This window comes from Bubalus bubalis, chromosome 18 (genome assembly GCF_019923935.1).
Source record: "Bubalus bubalis isolate 160015118507 breed Murrah chromosome 18, NDDB_SH_1, whole genome shotgun sequence".
Lineage (NCBI taxonomy): Eukaryota > Metazoa > Chordata > Mammalia > Artiodactyla > Bovidae > Bubalus > Bubalus bubalis.
Window position 1 is genome coordinate 48,420,315 of NC_059174.1, and position 22,691 is coordinate 48,443,005.

The 22,691-nt window shown below is 47.1% G+C and overlaps 2 protein-coding genes across 4 annotated transcripts; both read right to left on the minus strand.

Annotated features, from left to right (window-relative positions):
* Positions 1–131: 131 nt before the first annotated feature.
* On the minus strand, positions 132–5,445 carry LOC102396420 (F-box only protein 27-like). 3 transcript variants are annotated; one of them, XM_044932300.2, is made up of 6 exons: positions 5,333–5,445; positions 4,735–5,118; positions 4,422–4,530; positions 4,247–4,342; positions 1,537–1,672; positions 132–952 (listed from the first exon to the last, which is right to left on the minus strand). In XM_044932300.2, the coding sequence occupies exons 1-6, from the start codon at positions 5,337–5,339 to the stop codon at positions 812–814; spliced, it is 873 nt and encodes a 290-aa protein (XP_044788235.2). In that variant the 5' UTR covers positions 5,340–5,445; the 3' UTR covers positions 132–811. The 3 variants fall into 3 exon arrangements, with proteins under 3 accessions (XP_044788235.2, XP_044788236.2, XP_045019406.1); XM_044932301.2 differs by having other exon boundaries at positions 4,735–5,115; positions 5,333–5,379; XM_045163471.1 differs by lacking the exon at positions 1,537–1,672.
* An 8,567-nt stretch (positions 5,446–14,012) lies between these two features.
* Positions 14,013–22,174, minus strand: LOC102396117 (F-box only protein 27-like). The gene is made up of 6 exons (XM_044932299.2): positions 22,080–22,174; positions 21,475–21,864; positions 21,213–21,321; positions 21,032–21,127; positions 17,505–17,634; positions 14,013–16,757 (listed from the first exon to the last, which is right to left on the minus strand). The coding sequence occupies exons 1-6, from the start codon at positions 22,084–22,086 to the stop codon at positions 16,614–16,616; spliced, it is 876 nt and encodes a 291-aa protein (XP_044788234.2). The 5' UTR covers positions 22,087–22,174; the 3' UTR covers positions 14,013–16,613.
* Between the last annotated feature and the right edge of the window lie 517 nt (positions 22,175–22,691).

Genomic DNA, 22,691 nt, shown 5'->3' on the forward strand with positions numbered 1-22,691 from the left:
TCCGGGAGATGGTGAAGGACAGGAAAGCCTGGCGTGCTGCAGTCCACGGGGTTGCAAAGATCCAGACACAACTGAGCGACTGAACAACAAAGTAGTCAAGTAACATTGTATTTCTATTGAAAAAAGCTGAGTTACTTTAGGCAAATATTATATTTATTAACTATGATTGGAAGATACATTCTTGATTTATTATCTCCATATTCAAAAAGAATTTCAAAGTAACAAAATAATTTTGTCCACCATAGAATCCAGAATAGGGTTGGGCTCTGGGGACCAAACTCATTGTTCACAGGGTGGGCAGAACGCTCTGCCTCTAAACAATTTTTTGAGCTAGTTTAACTTTCAGCTCTGAGTCCTGGTCACAGTCTTGAAACCACAGAAGGTTAGAGACTGGAATTACTCAGCCAGAGGGATGAGTTTCTGGTTCAGACACGAGGAGAGGGTTTCTTGGAAGTGATCAATGAAGCCTCTGCAGCAGAAACAGAAGACAAGGGCAGAAGGCATGGGGGCCGAACCAGAGGGGCCTGGCATTGGGGGGGCGGTGGGTGAGGAGCCCTCTCACCACTTCCTTGTTTTCACCCATGTGTCTCCACTCCGTAGAACAGGGGTTGCATTCAGTCAGTAACCCTGATGTATGAATGTTCTTCTCGTAGTTTCTCATAGAACTTAAAGACAGGGCCAAGTAGGACCCTTGATTGGACCCAGGAGAGATCCCAGGATGCCAGGAGCTACAAGCTTTTGATTACTGAGGTGCTCTGGCCAATGGTCCCAGCTCCTGGAAGGCATGGTCAGGTGGTCTTACAGGGACAGCCTAGGGACGGATCCGTACAATGACACTGGATTGGGGCCTGCAGACTCCACACTGCTCAGGCCACGAATCATAGCCCTCGACACTGTGGTCAAACAACACAAAGCGGACGCCCTTCTTGATGTTGGTGAACGCATGCATGATCTGTAGGCAGAAAAAGAAGTTTAAGTTCCATTGTGCCGTGGCCTTCCCCTCAAAAGCTGAGTTGGGGGCTTTCCGGCAGGTGGTATTTTCCATAAATGGTTGCAACAATGACTTCCACACGTCCTTCTAGAATCATGCCACTCCTCACCCAGGGGTGGGGTCTAATTCCCACCCCCTTGAATCTGGGAGGGCTTCACTGTAACCAAGAGTGTGGTACCCGGAACCACCAGGAAGTAGCTGGTTTCCTCGAAGCTGCCATTTTGTGAGGAAGCCCAACTACTCACAGCAGGGAGATCCCATGGCCAAGCTCTGAGATTAAACCAAGAGCTGCTCTTGGTTTAATGGCCAGCTGTGTACACACTCACAGCCCACCCTGCCCTTCAGCTCTAGCCAATGTCTGAAATGGAACTACATGAGAGAACAAAGTCAGCAACTCGCAGCAGAGACCTAGTCATAGAAACCACAGGAGGTGATAAGATGAGCCTTGTTCATATTAAACCAGTAAATTTGGGCCAATTTGTTAGGCAACAGTAGTTCATTACAGACCCCACCATTCTTTCCCCTCACCCCCGTCAGAGACTCACCCGAAAGGAGAAACTGCCTGTCCGTGGCCGGACGGGAAAACGTTTATGGAAGAAATAATGCAAGATGGCATAGTTGGCATCTAGAAGCTTGACGACTAGCTGATACATCCGGTCACTGCCTTGTTGTTCTGTCCAGCTGCCAGAGGAGACGATCTTTAAGACTGATTTGCCATCTCATTTCTCTGAGGGCCTGCCTGCTTTACCTCAATGGCCTTCCCGTGTGGAAATCCAAAACAGTGGTCCCCCCAACAAGTACAATCATTACCTGCCAGTGCTTGTTACATGGGAGCTTGGAACCTCTGCATACCAAGGAAGGCATTTGGACTAAATGAGCTCCCTAGCTGGTCTGTATGCTGTGACCGGGAGCTGTGCTGTTCAAGGGACCCCCTCCTATATTATTTTTTTTCCCCATATTGTTTCTCATTCTTTCACTAGTGGAAAAGGATGTCATTTCCAATGTATTTTTCTTAGTCATTTAAAAGGATCATGCGTTGGAGAAGGAAATGGCAACCCACTCCAGTGTTCTTGCCTGGAGAATCCCAGGGACGGGGGAGCCTGGTGGGCTGCCGTCTATGGGGTCGCACAGAGTCAGACACAACTGAAGTGACTTAGCAGGTAGCAGGGGAAATCTAAATAAACTGGTGATGGAATACCCAGCAACATTCAAAGAAACATCCAATGTCCATCAATGCTAAATGGACAAATTATGGTATATTCATATAATGCAATATTACACAGTCATAAAAGGAAACCTCAGCTACCTATAATTATGGATGAATTTACAAACATGTTCATTGAAAGAGGCCAAATATAAACTATATTCTGCATGACTCCATATATATTAAGCACCAAAATGGCAAAACTGATGTTAGTAGAATTCAGGATGGTGCTACCTTTAGATTGGAAGTGATGGGGAATGGGGTGTGTGGGATTCTAAGGGGATGTTTGCTGGCAACATTCTCTTTTTCATGTCACTTAAGAGTAAGGGACTATATAAATACACAAACAAGTAATTTCCTTTACAGAGACTTAGCATCACTTCAGTTTTTAGATGTACATTCTACTTCTTCCACAAAAGTATCCTGCTGCTGCTGCTACTAAGTCACTTCAGTTGTGTCCAACTCTGTGCGACCCCACAGACGGCAGCCCACCAGGCTCCCCTGTCCCTGGGATTCTCCAGGCAAGAACACTGGAGTGGGTTGCCATTGTCTTCTCTGCAAAAGTATCCAAGCATAGTACTAATATATGTTCTTTTGACTTACCTTTCAAACTGTTCTGTGCCAACCACATACACAGTTATAAATACCTATTCAAAATTTTTCCTGAGACCATGAAACGCTAAGTGTGGAGTACCTTTGTCCACCTGGGGACTTTGGGTCATACTGGACAGACTACAATGCAATTTGGTGGAGGCTGTCCACATCCACATTGTGTAAACTGGGGGTGAGCCACTCCAGTAAGACCAACATGACTTAGGATGACCTGGAGGCTGAGGTAAAACCCATAATAAGGCCCCAAAAGAACTTAGGTTTCAGGGGTTTTCTTTTTCTATAAAACTGGAGCCTTGGGAGTCCCTTCAATGCAAGGGACTCAGATTGGATCCCTAGTTGGGGAACTAAGATCCCACATGCCTTGGAGCAACTAAGCCCATGTGCCACAACTAGAGAGCTGCGACTAAGATCCGGCACAGATGAATTAAGGAAAACAAAACAAAACTGGAGCATTATGGGATAGGAATTGAGAAGCATAAACAATGACACTCCCACCATAGGTGTGATCTGTAGCTGCGTAATTTTACAACAGAGAACATAAAAGTGTACAGGATTTGGGATGCACCTCGCTTAAAATCATCCAAGTCAGGTATCCCTTGGAAGTTCTTTCATGGACCCAAATTTCAAGACCATCATACAGAGCACAAGCTCTAAGAGTCAAACAAGTTTGAGCCTAATGCCAGATCTGGCCAAGCCTTTAGCTATGCCACTAGGAGAAGTCACCTCTACTTTATGAACTACCCAATTTGAGATTTCAAAATACACATTCCCGCAGGATCAAGGACCATGAAGGGTGCTGAAAAAACTCAAACTCCACAGCACTGGCTTGGTGCCTGACATATAACCCTATTTTTAAGAGGCACACTGTGACTTGCCCAAGGCCACAAAACCAAGAAGTCAGGGTTTGAACGTGAGAGGTTCTGGCTCCAGAATCTGACCTCTTAGCCAACTCTATCTTGCCTCCATCTAAACCCAAGAAACTAAACCCATCTAAACCCTGTAAACTCATTCACAGATGAGATTTAGTTGGGCTCAAGCCCTCTATATTGAATCCAATCAGGCGTCTTCCAATCCAAGTCCCTTTAGGGGGTTAGCAGAGGGCTCAGGGAGTGGACTTTTGCTCTATGAAGGTGGCCCAGTCATTTCCCTTCCTACTTTATCCTAAGGGGTTGTTTAGCTGCTAAGTCATGCCCCACTCTTTTGCATCCCCATGGACTGCAGCCCACCAAGCTCCTCTGTCTATGGGATTTCCCAGGCAAAAATACTGGAGTGGGTTGCCATCCCCTTCTCCAGGGGATCTTCCTCACCCAGGGATCGAACCCACATCTTCTGCATTGGCAGGCATGGGAAGGCCCAAGGTGTTGCTAGGAGGCCTAAATGACATCATCCATGCCAAGGTCAGCACTGAACAAAAGGGCTGTTTTTAGCCTCACACTCACCGGCGACAGACAGAAATCCAAATCTTTCCACTATCCAGGAGTTCCCGCCACAGACCCTCCTCCTCCAGGTCCAAAATTTCTCCTTTGTACCAACACCTATGAGAGAGAGAGCAAGATCAATGAGACCCAGCAAAAACACACCACAGCCCTGACCCTGGGGACTAGGGACATTCACCTGTAGGCAGGACTGTAGCTCATCTCCCCAGGAGTCTTCAGCCTGGCCCCCAAGTCTTCCTCTTCCTCTGAGCTATCGCTACCACTCAGCACCATACAGTTCCAGAGGTCTTTTGTTACATGAAAAAAGTTTGTGACCAAGTTCCTTGCCTGCCCTCCAGCCCAAGTTAAGTCCCAGGGGTTTCCAGGGTGGCCTCGCCCCTCCGATCCTTCCAACAGGCTCCATCTCTGCCCCAGCCACCAAGTTTTAGCTGCAGAAAAAAATCCTTCCCACCCTCCCGCACGAGGATCCATACCTTTCCTGGGGTCCTCACCTTTGCCCGGGGGGTTCGCGGTGAGCTTGCGTCCTATGGGTCTGCGCTCGCAGAAGCGGCCCAGGATGCAGGGCCCGGGGTCGTCAGCAGGGGGCAGGCAGGTGCTGATGACGGGCCAAAGGTCGGGGTGTTTCCAAGGCAGGATGCTCCGCCACAGGTCCCAGCCGTCCACCACGTCTCGCCAGCGCCGGCACACCGGGCGGCAGTGCCGGAGCAGCGTGCTTGGAGGCAGGTAGCTCAGCACCTTCCGGAGCATCTCGATGGGCAGTTGGTTCGGGCCTGGAGCCTCCTGTGGCTCGCGGTGCGGAGCTGGGACGCGGGCGGGCAGGCCCCAGGAGGTTGAGGCGCCCATGGTCTCCTCGTCAGGCCCCGCGGCTGCTGCTGCTGGAGAGCCAGCGTAAGACATCAGTGACCTGGAGCCTCCGCAAGCGACGCCCCTGCTTCCCGCACCCAAAAGCTGTCGCCCCCACACCCCAGCAGCCGCCCCTTCAAGTCCCCAGACTCCCAGCCCGTCCTTGCCAGCAGACCACCGCAGCCGCTCTCCGCCCCGCGCATCCCAGCGCCCGCAGCCAAACCCGCTCTGCGTCCCGAGTCTTACCCTGCATCTCAGCCAGTGCTCCTCACGAGTGGGCCTTCACCTTGCCTCACCTGTTCCCACCGCCATCTCAGCCCTTTTTATTCGTCCGCCCCTCCCTTCTTCATACCCAGCAACCAGACCACCCACCCACCCTCCACTCCCCTAGCCCCTACCCCACCCCCGCCCTGGCCTCGTTCTCCCAATGACTAGCCATATCTGCCTGCCCCTCCCTTCTCCCTGTCTCTTCCTCCCAGGCCTACTTGCCAGCTCCTCTTGCCCTGCCTCCCGGCCTATTCTCCAAACTTCCCCTCCTTCGAACTCTAGTTACACCTGCAGGATAATTAAGGAACCAAATCACTGAAGCAATAGTGGAGGGAGGAGCAGGAGATGCCAGGATCCAGAGTCTGTCTGTTATCCCCACCAAAGGTCCTTTGGAGCATCCCTCACCAGGCTGTAAGACCCTTGGTGCTGAACATCTGCTGTTATTCAGTCAGGCGTCTGGGCGGGAGGCCTCATATCCCTTAGCTAATGGAACAGTTCCCATCACCTCTAAGGACCCAGCATCACTATCTTGGAGATCCTCGCACAGGAGAAAACAGGCTCCAGCTGGAACCAAATGCATTTCTATTTGACACCTAAATGAGTGCTGTAACCAGTAATCCAGCCGAACTTCATGGAGCCTCTTACCACCAGTCAGGTTAGCAATCCCCTGAGGTAGGTATGGCTATGTCCCCACTTCACAGCTGTGAAAACTGAGGCCAAGTGACCTGCCCAAGGTCACACAGCTAGTAGGTGACAGAGCTGGGTTTTGAACTTAGCCCGGGGGGCTCAGAAAGTAAAGAATCTACCTGCATCACAGGAGACCTGGGTTTGATCCCTGGGTTGGGAAGATCCCCTGGAGAAGGGAACAGCTACCCACTCCCATATTCTTGCCTGGAGAATTCCATGGACAGAGGAACCTGGTGGGCTGCAATCCATGGGGTCCTAAAGAAGTGGACATGACTGAATGACTAAGGCTTTCACTTTTGGGTGGCTCTAGAATTCTTGCTTTCAACCTCTGTACCAACTGTATGTGATGAAAATAAAATATGAGCTACACATGTAATTTGAAATATCAACAAGTAAAACCATCATAGATTTTTGCTTAGAACTTGCATTCTAAGAGAGAGAGAGATGGTGAAGAGGAGACAGAATAAGCAAATTAGATGCTTTGGGGAAATCTCCTGTCTACCCCTCAACATCATCTTCACAACTGGAGAAAAATGGTTTTATTACAGAATAAGCATGAAATCAGACTATGATTCACATGGGCCATGATAAGCAGTGGACGTGATATGTGAATGATATGTCATGTGTTGGAAGGTGATCAATGCTACGGGAAATAGTTCAGGGAAGGGAATAGGGGGCCATAGCAGTGTGGGTGTGGAGACCTTGAATTCTGAGAGATGGGGTGACTATTATACAGGACAAATTTATTTTCAATATATACACTGTCAATACAATTTTTCATATTGAGGTTTTCCATCACGTCCCAAAGTGGAAGAGTGGAAGGAGCAAGCAACTCCGACAGTTAACTTCTGACCATTCCGGTTTCATCTCTACTCCCACCCACTTGCTACTCCAGACAATTTGAAGCAAGTCTTTGAAACCACACCCTTCTATCCAGCGAAATACATTACTTTTTAATGTAATGTTTAAACTGTGGGAATCTGTTTGGTAATGAGATTATGAAAATTGATTATCACCCAATCATGAGTTCGAAAGATGGTTTTAAAAAAGGTTTAAAGTCCCTGGTGTGCCAGTGGTTAAGAATCTGCCTTGCAATGCAAAGGACACGGGTTTGATCACTGGTCCAGGAAGATTCCACATGCTGTGGAGCAACAAAACCTGTATGCCACAACTACAGAGCCCAAGGGGTACTGAAGCTCGCGGGCCTAGAGTCCATTTTCTCCTTCAGGGGATCTTCCTTACCCAGGGATGGAATCCGTATCTCTTATGTCTCCTGCATCTCAGGCAGATTCTTTAGCACTGAGCCACCTGGGAAGCCCAAATGCACCCATAACTTTCCCCAAATATTCCTGTGGTCTTCGTACCCCCTTGACTCCTGAGAGCCATTATGCTCCAATCATTTGGGCAGTATGCCCTTGCAATCCAATCATATTTTTTTTTTAACTGGAGTACAGCATGGAGTGTAATTCCAGGAATTAACAGAGATTGTGTCTGAGGAGGAAATTGAAGAATGGAATCTGGCTGGTCAGTTTCTGCCCTGTTATACTACTTGAAGTTTTAAAACTTTTTTTTTTAGATTTATCTCTAGTTGCAGCTGGAAAAGGAAATGGCAACCCACTTCAGTATTCTTGTCTGGAAAATCCCATGGACAGAGGAGCCTGGCAGGCTACAGTCCATGGGATCGCAAAGAGTTGGACACAATTGAGTGACTTCACTTTCCTAGAGTAATGAAAATAAAAACAAAAATAAATGGGGCTTAATTATTCTTAGAACCTTTTGCATAAGTAAAGAAAACCACAAACAAGAGCAAAAGACAGCCCTCAAAATGGGATAAAATATTTGCAAATGAAGCAACGGACAAGGGATTAGTCTCCAAAATATACAAACAGCTCCTGCAGCTTAATTAAAAAAAAAAAAGAATGCAATAAAAAAACGGGTGTGAGACTAAATAGACATTTCTCCAAAGAAGACATACAGATGGCCAAAAGGTATGCAAATCTTTTGGTCAGCCATGTGCCCGTGTGCATAGGGTGTAGGTGGAGCAGGCACTGGAAGGGCAAAGTGTGTACAGAGAGCAAGAGAACAGCCATCTTTAGTGACCTGACCATACAGTCTTACTGGGAGCAAGCCCAGGTATCATTTGCATTTGTATTATTTGCATATTGTATAGCACAGGGAACTCCACTCAGTTCTTTGGTGACCTAAGTGCAAAGGAAATCCCCCAAAGAGGGGATACATGTATATGTATAGCTGATTTACTTTGCTGTACAGCAGAAACTAACCCAGCTATATTTAAGCCAATTATATTATTGTTGTAGTGAAGTGAAAGCAAAAGTCACTCAGTCGTGTCCAACTCTTTGCAACCCCATGGACTGTATAGTCCCTGGAATTCTCCAGGCCAGAATACTGGAGTGGGTAGCCTTTCCCTTCTCCAGAGGATCTTCCCAACCCAGGGATCGAACCCAGGTCTCCTGCATTGCAGGCCGATGCTTTACCAGCTGAGCCACAAGGTTGTAAAGTGACTATAATAAAAAAGTAACAATAATTTTTAAAAAATAGACACTGAGAAATCCAGGAATGCAATTACTCTGTCAATTGGAAGAATGTCCTTGAGTTTGTTGGTACTTTGCTAGTTATTATGCTCCAATTCAGAAAACCACAAAATCTCATGTAGGCAGTGCCAGCTCTGGGTCTCATGGAGCCTTAGGCATCCACAGAGAAGTCTAAACACCCTGGGGATTTTTCACATGCCCTGGGAAGGTTTTAAAATCCAGGCTCTGAATCAGATCTGTTTCTGTAACAAATCCCCAAACGATGCTGATGACTGCCCTCCACACTTTGAGTAACTAAATCTTTTTGGGCTACCCCTCACAGGCCTACAAGGCCTGTGCTTTCCCAGCCTCAAGACCAAAGAAAGAGCCCCGAGTCAGCAACACAGACATAAGTAGTTTAATGGATGGGGAAGCGTACACATCTGAAGCAAGGTCCTGGAGCGACAGCCCACTGTGTGCAGAGTTTGGTGGGCAGAACACGGGGGCAGGATGTGGGGGCTGTCTTTCCTCCCAGGGTGGGGGTCAGGGTTGGGGGGAAGATTGCCTGTTACAGGGGCATTGATGTCAGGTGGGCCAGGGAAACCAGAAGGGCAAGTTCCTCACTGCCCCTTTGATAAGAACAATCACTAGATGGGGCCTGGGCAAGTACGGAGGTAGGTCAGCCATGTGCCCGTGTGCATAGGGTATAGGTGGAGCAGGCACTGGTAGGGCAAAGTGTGTACAGAGAGCAAGAGAACAGCCATCTTGAGTGGCCTGACCATACAATCTTACTGGGAGCAAGCCCAAGTATCATTTGCATATTGAAAAACATATTCTTTTTTTGTTTTATTGTATTTATTTATTAATTTTTAATTGGACAATGTTGTGTTAGTTTCTGCCATACAACAACTTGAATCAGCTTGATGCATACATACGTGCTTCCCTGATGGCTCAGATGGTAAAGAATCCATCTGTAATGCAGGAGATCCTTGGGTTAGAAAAATGCCTTGTGGAAGGGAATGGCTACCCAGCTCCAATAATTTGGCCACCTGATGTGAAGAGCCGACTCACTGTTAAGACCCTGATGCTGGGAAAGATTGAAGGCAGGGGGAGAAGGGGACGACAGAGGATGAGATGGTTGGACGGCATCATTGACTCAATGGACATGAGTTTGAGCGAACTCCAGGAGATGGTGAAGGACAGGGAAGCCTGGCGTGCTGCAGTCCATGGGGTGGCAAAGAGTCGGACACGATCGAGTGACTGAACGACAAACCCACTCCAGTATTCTTGCCTGAAGAATCCCATGGACAGAGGAGCAGGATGGGCTATAATATACAGGGTCGCAAAGAGTCAGACATGACTGAGTGACTAACACTTATATCCGATACCTTCTGAGCCTCCCCCTAGCCCCAGTTCCATCCCTCTAGGACATAACAGAGCGGGGAGCTAAGCTCCCTGTGCTATTCAGCAACTTCCCACTAGCTATCCGTTTTATACATGGTAGTGTATATATCGGAGAAGGCAATGGCACCCCACTCCAGTACTCTTGCCTGGAAAATCCCATGGATGGAGGAGCCTGGTAGGCTGCAGTCCATGGGGTCGCTAAGAGTCGGACACCACTGAGCGACTTCACTTGCACTTTTCACTTTCATGCATTGGAGAAGGAAATGGCAACCCACTCCAGTGTTCTTGCCTGGAGAATCCCAGGGACGGGGGAGCCTGGTGGGCTGCTGTCTCTGGGGTCGCACAGAGTCGGACACGACTGAAGTGACTTAGCAGCAGCAGTAGCAGCAGTGTATATATAGGGATATATCAATGCTATTCTCTCAATTTGTCCCACCCTCTCCTCCCCCTACATGTTCTTTTAATTATGAATTTCTCAGGAATTTCTTGGAGGTCCAACACTTTCCCTGGCAAGCCATGTGGCAAAAAAAAAAAAAAGGAAAAAAAGAAGAATTTAAATAATTACGAATTTCTCTCCTTTTATTTCACCTTTACCCTGTATACATTATATATGAGACATTTTATTAACATTAGAAGAATTCTTTGTGGACACAGGTTTCATTATCTAAGTATTTCATTCCAAGATGGTAAAGGCGGGCTTGATACATCATGTGTCTGTGTTAATTGCTCAGTCATGTCTGATTCCAAGCAAGAATACTGGAGTGGGTTGCCATTTCCTCCTCTAGGGGATCTTCTTGACCCAGGGATCAAAACCATGGCCCCTAAACTGGCATGTGGATTCTTATCCACTCTGCCACCAGGGAAATCCGTAAGTATTTCATTTCAAGGTGGTAGAGGCGGCATGAGAAATTATTCTCCATAAAAGCAGGAAGGTTGCAGTTGGCTCTGATCCAGCAAAGCCACAAGAATGGACAGGGAAGTGTTGAATGGGCATGCAGGTGCATCTTTGAAGGTGTGTTTGGGAAGTGGGGAGTATGGTGCGGGGGGTGGTGGTGGGGGAGCCCTGCAAGTCTGGTTTGCAGAAGTAGAAAATTCCTGAACCTCAGAGCACTGGGAGGCAGGCTGCATGAATATCCCAAGGTCATTAGAAGTTCCACAAACTTGGTTTTCCTGGCCCTGGTTCACCTACCCTGTTAACAGGAGTAGAGCTGGAAGGTGTTTTGATTCCAGGGAGGAAACCTGACTGGGAATGGGCCTTTTGTGTGGATAGAGGGTAGGAAGGATCTTAGGAGGAAGGAGATAAGTAGTTAATAAAATCTCTCTCAGGAGGGTGGGAGGGATTTGAAGAGAGCCTCACTCCCTTGATTCCCTGGTGTAATATTCCCTGGTGGCTCAGAGGGTAAAGCGTCTGCCTGCAATGCAGGAAACCTGGGTTCAATCCCTGGGTCAGGAAGATCCCCTGGAGAAGGAAATGGCAACCCACTCCAGTACTCTTGCTTGGAAAATCCCATGGACAGAGAAGCCTGGTAGACTACAGTCCATGGGATCCCAAAGAGTCGGACACAACTGAGCGACTTCACTTTCACTTTCACTTTTCACTCCTTAGAGGTAGGGTTGAGTGGGGCAGCCCTGGGTGTTGTGTTCAAGCTCCTTCCTCAAGGTGCTTCAGTCCTGATATGCCCATTCTCCTGGAGTGGGGCTGAGGGATGTGGGATTGGAGATAAGATTTTAGGTAAAACCCTCTCAGCTCCCCACCCAAAAGTCTGTAGTGGGTGTGAAATAAAATTCATATTTATGGCAAGACAAAAAAAATTTAACATAAAAATTCTTCTCTGCCCTCACCTCTCCCAGCACCATGCACTGTGCATCAGCATTATGCATTGACCAAACCTCCCCACCAGCAGGAATACCTGCTCAACCATAAACAGTGCTCTCCTAGCATCAACAAGACAACTCCTTCAAGGATAACATTCCTTCTTGACCTTGTAAAGGGTCACGTATACAAACACTGGGCACTTCAAACTGGGTCATGTAAACTGTCAATAATACATCATTTAATGTACAGCCTACTGTCTCAAAAAACTGTGTCTTGATCACTAACGGACAGAACTGTTCTCAGAACTCTTTGAGATGCTCTTCCTAGGTTATAATCCTCAACTTTGGCTCGAATAAAAATTATCAGTTCTATCTTCAATCGACTGATTTTTCACTGACATGGGTCAAGAGCAGAAAAGAGCTGCAAAACCTTTTCACTCTGAAGAAGCACTTCCTCCTATTGAGGCTCCACTTGGAAATAAAATAACCAAGACCTTAAGAAAAGTTTGGTGGGAGCCAGTTTCCTAGGTAAAACATAAAACAAAATAAGAAGATTTAAAGATCCAAGATCTATTTGAAGGGGAAACACACCTAGGGAGATTTGAAAAGAGAGTCCTGGGTGGGGCAAGGAGTAGGGCAGCCAGGGAGGGCCTGGAGGAAGAGCTCTGGTATGGAAGGTCTGCAGAGGGGTGGGAGGAGAGATCCAGCCTGAGGGGGAGATGGGCCTGGGGGTGTGGAGGTCCTGCCTCCTTCCAGAGGAATCCACTCCTTGCTTCTCACTGAACTGTCCAGCCAGAATATCCAAAATCACAGGCCATGGGAACATTCCTCAGAAGGGTTCAGGCAGGGCTGCCTGCATCTCAGGTGTACCCTACCCAGCAGCATCACTCACTGGCAACTGCCTATTTAGGAACTGTAAGTAATAGGTGATCCCATATATTGAAAAAGACATGAATAATTCCTTCAGTGTGACATTGGTATTGTGGGTTCTTTAAAAAAAGAGAGAGGAACTTCCCCAGCTGCCAAGGGGTTAAGACTCTGAGCTTCCACTGCAGGGGGTATGGGTTCCATCCCTGGTCAGGAAAGAAGATCCTGTATACTGTGCCCTTCCCTGCCCCTCCAGAAAGGAAGTATATGTTTAAAAAGAATAATAAAAATACTCTTTTCTCTACATACGTTTGTATTTAGAATTCTCTATTAAAAAATTAAGTGAAGTGAAGGTGCTCAGTTGTGTTTGACTCTTTGCAATCCCATGGACTGTAGCCCTCCAGGCTCCTCCGGCCATGGGATTTTCCAGGCAAGAATACTGGAGTGGGTTGCCATTTCTTCCTCCAGGGGATCTTCCTGACCCAGGGATCAAATCTAGATCTCCCACATTGTAGGCAGACTCTTTACCATCTAAGCCACCAGGGAATCCCATAACAAAATAAGTAAAATAAGTAACCCTTTTTTAAAAACTTTATTTTGTATTGGGGTGTAGCTGATTAACAATGTTGTGATAATTTCAAGTGAACATCGAAGGGACTCAACCACACATATACTCCATCCATTCTCCCCGCAATTCCCCTTCTATCCAGCTGTCACATAACACTGAGCAGAGTTTCATGTGCTATATGGAACTTGTTGGCTATCCATTTTAAATGGATATAAATATACATGTAAATATTAAGAATGGTCATCTATGGATGCTTTACATTATTTTTATTGCCATTTATATATTTTTTATGGGCTTCCCTGGTGGCTCAGAGGGTAAAATGTCTGCCTGCAATTCGGGAGACCTGGGTTCAATACCTGGGTGGGGAAGATCCCCTAGAGAAGGAGTGGCAACCCACTCCAGTATTCTTGCCTAAAGAATCCCATAGATGGAGGAGCCTGGCTACAGTCCACAGGGTCGCAAAGAGTTGGACACGACTGAGCGACTTCAGTTTCCTTTAGTTTTTATATATTCTATTTATTTCAAATTGTTTATTGTTATCATTAGTCTTTTTTTTATTGAAGTAGAGTTAATTTTTGGGTTTCCCTGGTGGTGCAATGGTAAAGAATCCACCTGACGATGCAGGAGATGCAAGAGACACGGGTTCAAACTCTGGGTCAGGAAGATCCCCTGGAGGAGGAAATGGCAACCCACCCCAGTATTCTTGCCTGAAAATGCCCCATGGACAGGGAGCCTCTTGTGTCAATGTCTACTGTACAGCAAAGTAAGTCAGCCACACACACACGTATATAGTTTTTAAAATTTTTTGTTAGTTTGTCTTAAATAAATCTAAACAATAAACACAAAAGAATAATCATATATTTAAGAATAATACAAGATTCCAATGACTTCTAGGAGAAAAATTCAATTTTATAGAATAATCCAACAGCTAATCATGATCATCATTAAAAAAAAGCAATGACTTTGGGCTACTTGGTCCCTGGGAAGATAAAGAAGTCCCAGCCCAAGAGAAGTAAGCAACATATAAGGACAAAATTAAACACACTTAAATGGAAAGATACTTTGGCATGCACAGTAATGACCATACAGGAGGGACAGACAGGAACTGTAGAAAATAAATAAAAAACTGGCAACTATTTCTGCGGTGAAAATTTTCCAAAGGCAATTTCAGGGTGAACCATGTTTCACAAATGGTTAGAACTCTACTGAGAAATGAGAGCTTTCAAGCCGGCCAAGTGGCATTTTAGAAGCTATGGCTCCTTACCACTGCATCCTGGTTAATGGTGTGCCACGTTTAATGTGACCACAACCCAAGTGAATGCTGGAGGTGAGAATGGCCATGGGGGATGTGTAGCCATCGTGGACTATACTTCATGTGTGCAAATAGATGAGAACACTGAGAACCTCAGAGTCCTCTTCAACACACTAAAGGCCATGATTAATACAAACAATTAGAAGCGGGAGAATGGATACGTGTATATGTATGGCTGAGTCCCTTTGCTGTTCATCTGAAATGAACACAGCATTGTTAATTGGCTACACCCCAAAACAAAATAAAAAGTTTAAAGTTTTTTGGGAAAAAAAAGAATTAGAATCACACACACACACACACAAAACAATTTTGTCAGCAAAGACAATTTCTAAATGTGGTTATTTATGGAAAAGGAAACTGTATTGGAGAATACTTATTTGTGTATAACACTGTATTTCTACACATGAGCATGTAGAAAAGGAGAAATTTAGATAAGCAAAATCAATAACTACAAAAATCACAACTATGCACCTATCACCATTGCAATAACCCTGCAACGCTTTAGTTCTTCTGTATATATCCAGAAGGCAGTCAAGAATACAAGGATATATACGTATTCTATTTTAATGTGGCATATATACAAATACCTGTATATGAATGCATATATGCACAATGTAGACAGAAGGACTTATTGTTGTTCAGTCCCTAAGTCATGTCCAACTCTTTGTGACCCAATGGACTGCAGCACGCCAGACTGCAGTATATATACATCAAAATTAAATCATATGGTTCTTTTTTCAGGCAATGGTGTCCACCTTTCCCTTCCTGTAAATGCTTGTTTCATATTCCTTCTATCCCAAGTCCTCCAGCTGACCGAAAAATATCCTCCAGAGCTTCACTGTCCAAACCAGTATATCTACTCCAGAACCACATACTACATGTGGTCATGACTCTCAGGTCAGTTTCAACCTGTCACACTTCCCTTTGGATGAAAGTGATGAAACACCATCCCCCTCGGGGTGTGTCCCATCGTCTACTGCAGGTGGGGGGACAGTTCAGGGTGGACACGTCAAAGGCAGCAGCGGCTTCATCTGCTTCCCATCCGGAGACCTGGAGCTCCCTAGGGATCCTGCAGCAGGGAGGGGGCAGCCATGGCCCCTGGACTGGGGTGGGGACAGCCGGATCCTGCTGTTGCACGGTTCTCTCTCACCCTCGTGACCAGAATGTCACAAATGTGGTGTCACTGTGACACGGTGCCCACATCCACCACCTGCCTAAGCTTCTAACCCTGACTGATCATCTCTAATCCCATGAGTTCCTTAGAGCTTGGGAAATCGGGTTCTGACTCTTCCATTCTCTTGGCTGGAGAATGCCTTCTACAGTTGTTTTCTTCTATACAGTTTTCTCTCAACTGCAACAACGCCTTACTCTGAACTGAGTAGTCATCAAGCTGTTAACACTGTATTTCTATTCAGCTTTGGCAAGATTTTATTACCTATGATCAACAGATATCTTCCTGATTTACTCTCTCCATATTTAAAAAGGATTTCAAAGTAACAAAATAATTTTATACACTATACAACTCAGAGCAGTTGTATATAGGGGATCAATTCATTGCTTACAGGGTAGGCAGAACCCTCTGCCTCCAAACATTTTTTGAGCTTTACTTTCAGCTCTTGAGTCTTGGTCCCAGGTTTGAAATTACAGTTTAGGGGCTGGAATTACTCAGCCACAAGGACTGAGCTTCTAGTTCAGAGGTGAGGAGAGAGCTTCTGGGAAGTGACCAATGAAGCCTCTGCAGCAGGAACAGAAGGGCAGAGGGTACAGGGGCAGAACCAGAGGGGCCTGGCATGTGGAGGGGGGGCGAGGAGCCCTCTCACCATCTCCCTGTGTTCACCCGTGTGTCTCCACTCCGTAGAACAGGGGCTGCATTAAAGCCGCAGCAGCTGGTAGACCTGATGCAAATACGTTCTTCTCATAGCTTCTCGTAGAATTGAAAGACAGGGCCCAGTAGAACCCTTGATTGGACCCAGGAGATCCCAGGATGGCAGGAACTACAAGCCCTTGATTATTGAGGTGGCCCAGCCAACGGTGCTGGAAGGCATGGTCAGGTTCTTTAACAAGGACAGTCCTCTACTAGGGTTGACAGACCCGTACAATCACACTGGCCTTGGGCACGATGATTCCATAGTCCTCAGGCAGGAACCCCATGTCCCAAATCCAGTGTTCCAGAGACACAAAGCGGACGCCCTTCTTGAGGCTGGAGAACACGTGGTTGGTCTGTAGGCAAAAAAAGAGGTTAAATCCCACTGTGCCATGGCCTTCCCCTCAAAAGCTGAGTTGGGGCCTTCTGGCAGGTGGTATTTTCCCTAGATGGCTGCAATGTCTCCACTTACACATGTCCTTCTAGAATCATGCCACTTGTCACTCAGGGGTGGAGTCTAATTCCCACCCCTTGAATCTGGGAGGGTTTCACTGTAACCAGTGGTGGGAGTGATGCTGTGTGACTTTCACCAAGTGACTTCCATTGTGGGGTCACAGAGGCAGTGTAGCTTCTGCTGGTTTCTCCAGAAGCCTCATGGTGGAGCCCTGAGCCACCAGGAAGCAGCTGCCTGCCCCAAAGCTGCCATGCTGTGAGGAAGCCCCAACTAGAGCAAACAGGGAGATTCTAAGGCCAAGCTCTGAGACTAAACCAAGAGCTGCTTGGCCAGCCACCCGCTGCTGTGTACACACTCACAGCCCACCCTGCCCTTTAGCTCCAGCCAGTGTCTGAAATGGAACTTCATGAGAGACTGGAGTCAGAAACTCTCACCAGAGCCCTCCTCATAGAAATCATGAGAGGAGATAAAATGAGTGCTGTTGATATTAAACCACTAATATTAAACCACTAGTGAAAGTCACTCAGCATCACTCCCACCACTGGTTACAGTGAAACCCTCCCAGATTCAAATTTGGGGGACATTTATTTTTTAGCAATAAATCATCATAAGCCATACCATTCTTTCTCTTTGCCCCTGTGAGACTCACCTTAAAAGGGATACTGGTTGTACCTTGATGGATTGGCCTAGGAGACAAATGATGTAGCTTGGCCTGCTTGGCATCTAGAAGTTGGACAATTAGCTCATACAGACAGACCGAGGCTTCTTGGTCTGCCCACCTGTGGGAGAAGGAAAATCTTGAAGGTTGAACTTGCCACCCCACCTCTTTGGGCATCTGCCTCCTCTACCTGAATGGCTTTCCCATGTCTAAAAATCCAAAATGGTGCTATGGTCCCCAGGACTAGCAGCATCAGGGTCACATGGGAGCTTGGCCCCTCTGCTTCCCCAAGGAATCCATCTGCCCTAAACACCCTCTCCAGTGGTCCACATGCACATTCATTTCAGAAGTAATGACCTAGAGCCACGATCTTCAAGGTACCTCCTACCCTATTATTTCTCTTTCTATGTTTTGCTGGTGGCAAAAGATGTCATTTCAAATGCATTCAATGGTGATGTTTAAGATACAATTTTCTTAGTCACTTAGAAGGATCCAAGGGAATGTAAGCAAATTGGTAATGGGACATCAAGTAACATTCAAAGACACAACACCCAATGTCCGCTACTGGTAAATGGATAGATTGAGTGGGGGTGTAGCTCGGTGGTAGAACACATGTTTGGCTTGCACAAGGCCCCTGGTTCAAACCCCAGCACCTCCATTTAGGAGTTTCTCCTTACTAGAAGCCACTGGAGAAGAGAATTAATTATTGGACTTCCCAGGTGGCTGTAGTGGTAAAGAACCCTGGGTGGGGAGATATCCCTGGAGGAGGAAATGGCAACCCACTCCAGTATTCTTGCCTGGGAAATCCCATGGACAGGGGAGCCTGGCAGGCTACAGTCCATGGGGTCGCAAAGACACAACTCAGACGCCTGAGCACCTATGCACACATGGTATATTCACACAGTTATGAAGCCATGAAGGCAGACTGCAGCTACATACAGTTATGGGTGAATTTGCAAACATGTGGTTGAAAGAAGCCAGATACACACTATATACAGTATAACTCCATATATATACATAGCACCAAAATGGACAAAACTGACCTATGGTAACAGAATTCAAGATGGTGCTACCGCTGGATTGGAAGTGATGGGAATGGGACATGAGGGATACTGAGGGTGCTGTTTGCTGGCAACAGTCTGTTTTTTTCTTTTAACCTTCTGTTCTTGATTTAAGTGAATATGCTCACTTTGTAATAATTCATTGACTTGCACACACAAGATATGTACATTTTTTGGTGCCAAAAATACAAAGTTAAAAACAAGATTAATTTGAGAGATATATATATATATATATATATACACACATACACACACATATATATATATACACAAAGTAGTAACTTCCTTCACAGAGGTATCATATCACTTCTTAGGTGTAAATGTACATGCCACTTCTTCCAGATTTTATCCTTATATAATAATAATATATGTTTATGTTCTTGTGACTTACCTTTCATACTGCTCTGTGCCAACAACGTGCACACAAAGAATATAAGTAGAAATTTAAAATTTCCTAAGTGCTAAACCTTTTTCTTTTTGGCTGAACTGTTACTTACAAGTGGCTGCCAGACGTTGCTGCAAATTGGAATCATATGGATTCCAAAAAATATATTGTGTAGAAAGGAATTTCGCCCTGTTCAAAGCTATGGTCATTGCCGTCTGACACTGAGAGGTAATCTCTGGATCCTTGCAATTTTATGTCTGATAGGAGTATCTCTATCTGGGATAAGCCTGCCAATATGGTTTGGTGGAGGCTAGCCACAAGCACACAGATAGACTACAATAGGGGCTAGCCACTCCAGGAAAACCAGCAATATGACTAAGGATGCCTCGTGTAGTATCAGTTGATTTGGAGGCTGATATTAAACATTGATAAAAACCTCTATATACAATGAAATATTACTCAGCCATTAAAAAGAATGAAATAATGTCATTTGTCACGGATGAACCTAGAGTTTGTCATAATGAGTGAAGTCAGACAGAGAAGGAGAAATATCATATGACATCCGTTATATGTGGAATCTAAAAAGAAAATGATACAAACGAACTTACAAAACAGAAACAGTCACAGACTTAGAGAACGAACTGATGGTGGCCAGGGGTGGGAAAGGATGGAGGGAAGGGATAGTTAGGGAGTTTGAGATGGACCTGTACACAAAGCTATATTTAAAACGGATCCCCATAAGGAACTACTGTACGGCACATGGAATTCTGTTCAATGTTGTGTGGCAGCCTGGATGGGAGGGAAGTCTGGGGGAGAATGGATATATGTATGTGTATAGCTGAGTCCCTTTGCTGTTCACCTGAAACTATCAGAATATTGTTAATCGGCTAAGTGTGTGTACTCACTCAGTTGTGTCCGACTTTTTGTGACCCCCATGGAAAGTAGCCCACCAGGCTCTTCTGTCCATGGAATTTCTCAGGCAAGAATGCTGGAGTGGGGTGCAACTTCCTATTCCAAGGGATCTTCCCAACCCAGGGATTGAACCCAAGTCTCTTGTGTCTCCTGCATTGGCAGGTGGATTCTTTACCACTTGCACAAATTATGAACTTAAATAAAGAATTTTATTGTAAATATATTTCTGAAAGAGATGAGTTTTCAGAGAGGGGAAGTTTATGGTGTTTTGACTGAAAGTGAATGTGGTTAAGACCAAAATTTCAAATTTCAATCTCACTTTGCCTGTTTCCCCAGAGGCCTTTACATCCAGGGACCATACACCTTAGTGAATGACTTTTTCTGTAAAACTGAAGGGCTGAGAGACAGGAAATTGGGAAAGCATAATCATACAATGAATGCCCCCATCATAGATGTAATCTGTAGCTGAGTAATTTGAGAAGAGGGTACATAAAATGGTAGAGGATTTGGAACTTGCCTCCCTTAAAATAATCTGAGTGAGGTATCCCATGGAAGGTCTTTATGGAGCATGCTGGGTTCAAGACCATCAAACAGAGCACAAGCTCTGGAGTCAGACAAATATGAGCCTAATGCCAGGTCCCGCCAAGCCCCGGCTGTGCCACCTGAACAAGTGACCTCACCTCTCTGAAATTCTCAATTCGAGGTTTCAAGACACACTTCCCCACAGGATCAAGGATCATGAAGGCTGCTGAAACAGGTCACACTTCAAAGCACTGGCTCTGTGGCTGACATAGAACCCTGCCTTATGAAGACAGGGAAACGTAGGCACGCTGTGACTTGCCCAAGGCCACAAAGCCGGGAAGCCAGGGTTTGCGTGTGGGAAGTCTGACTCCAGAATCTGACCTCTTAGCCAACTCTATCTTGCCTCCTCCTAAACCAAGTCCTTTGCACAGGATCCAACCTGGCATCTTCCCATTCAGGTCCGTTTGGGGGTCAGGAGAGGGTTCGGGGAGTGGATACTGCTAAGTAGTAAAGCTCTGATGGTGGTGAAGTCATTTCCCTTCCTGCTTTATCTAAGGGGTTGTTGGGAGGCCTACACGCCTTGTCACCCATGCCAAGGTCAGCCCTGTTTTTAAAGCTGTGTTTGCCATCACACTCACCAGGCAGAGACACAAATCTCAATCTTTCCACTATCCAGGAGTTCCGGCCACAGACCCTCCTTTTCCAGGTCTAACACTTGCTTCTTGTAGCACCACCTGGGAGAAAGGAGGAAGGGTTAGTAAGAACCAGGCAAGAACTCACCACCACCCACCCCAGCCCCTGGGGAAGAGGGACGTCCACCTGTAGAAAGGCTGGAAAGAGTCCTCGGGAACTAGCCTGCGGTCTTCCTCCCAGCTTTCCTCCTCTCTCCAGCTTGTACAGTTGATTGTCCTCCAAGGCAGGAAGGCGTCTGTTAAATGAAAAAATGTTTGTGCCCAAGTTCCTGGCCTGCCCACCAGCCCACGGATAAGCCCCAGGGGTTTCCTTGAGCCTCTCCTCTCTGCCCCGCACCTCCAAACCATCCCATGGGCACTCTTGAGACCTCTTTTCCTAAGCTCCCCACCTATGCCATGGGGGTTCGGGTAGAGATTGCGTCCTAAGGGTCTGCGCTCGCAGAAGCGGCCCAGGAGGCAGGGCCTGGGGTCGTCGTCGTCGTCTGGGGGCAGGCAGGTTCGGAAGACGGGCCACAGCTTAGCGTGGCTGTAGGGTAGGATGCTCAGCCACACGGCCCGGGTGTCCACCAGGTAGCGCCAGTACCAGCACACGTGGCGGCATTGCCCGAGCAGCACGCTTGTGGGCAGGTAGCTCAGCACTTCCAGGAGCATCTCGATGGGCAGTTGGCTTAAGCCGGGCGCCTCCTTGGGTTCGGGGTCCGAAGCGGGAACACAGGCGGGCAGGCCCTGGGAGGCTGAGGCCCCCGTGGTCTCCTCGCCAGGCCCTGCGGCTGCAGCTGCTGGAGAGCCAGGGTCCAGACATCAGGGACTTGGAGCCTCCGCAGGCCACGCCCCTGCCGCCCGCACCCAAAGGCTGTCGCCCCCACACCCCAGCAGCCACCTCTTCCAGTCCTCAGACTCCCAGCCCGTCCTTGTCAGCAGACCACCGCAGCCGCTCTCCGCCCCGAGCATCCCAGCGCCCACAGCCAACCCTGCTCTGCACCCCGAGTCTCACCCTGCATCTCAGCCAGTGCTCCTCACGAGTGGGCCTTCACCTTGCCTCACCTGTTCCCACCGCCACCTCAGCCCTTTTTATTCGCCCGCCCCTCCCTTAATATCCCTCCCTTAATATCCAGTATCAGACCCCCGCCCAACCCCTCCTCCCCTCCCACTCCTCCCCTCCACCCCGCCCTGGCTCCATTCTCCCAATGACTAGCCATTTCTGCCTTCTTCTCCCTTCTCCCTATCTCTTCCTCCCAGGCTTGCTTGACATGCCCTCCCAGCCCTGTCTCCAGGCTCTGTTCTCCAAACTTCCCTTCCTTCAGACTCTGTTCATACCTGCAGGGTAATTAAGGGACCAAATCGCAGAAGCCACAGTGGAGGGAGGAGCAGGAGATGCCAGGATCCAGAGTCTGTTATCCCCTCCATTGGTCCTTTGGAGCATCCCTCACCAGGCAGTAAGGCCCTTGGTGCTGAACACCTGCTGTTATTCAGTCAGGCATCTGAGTGGGAGGCTTCATATCCCTTAGCTTCTAGAACAATTCCTATCACCTTTAAGGGACTGGCATCATTATCTTTTTTCCAATTTTTGGCCATACCAGGTAGCACGTGGGATCTTAGTTCCCTG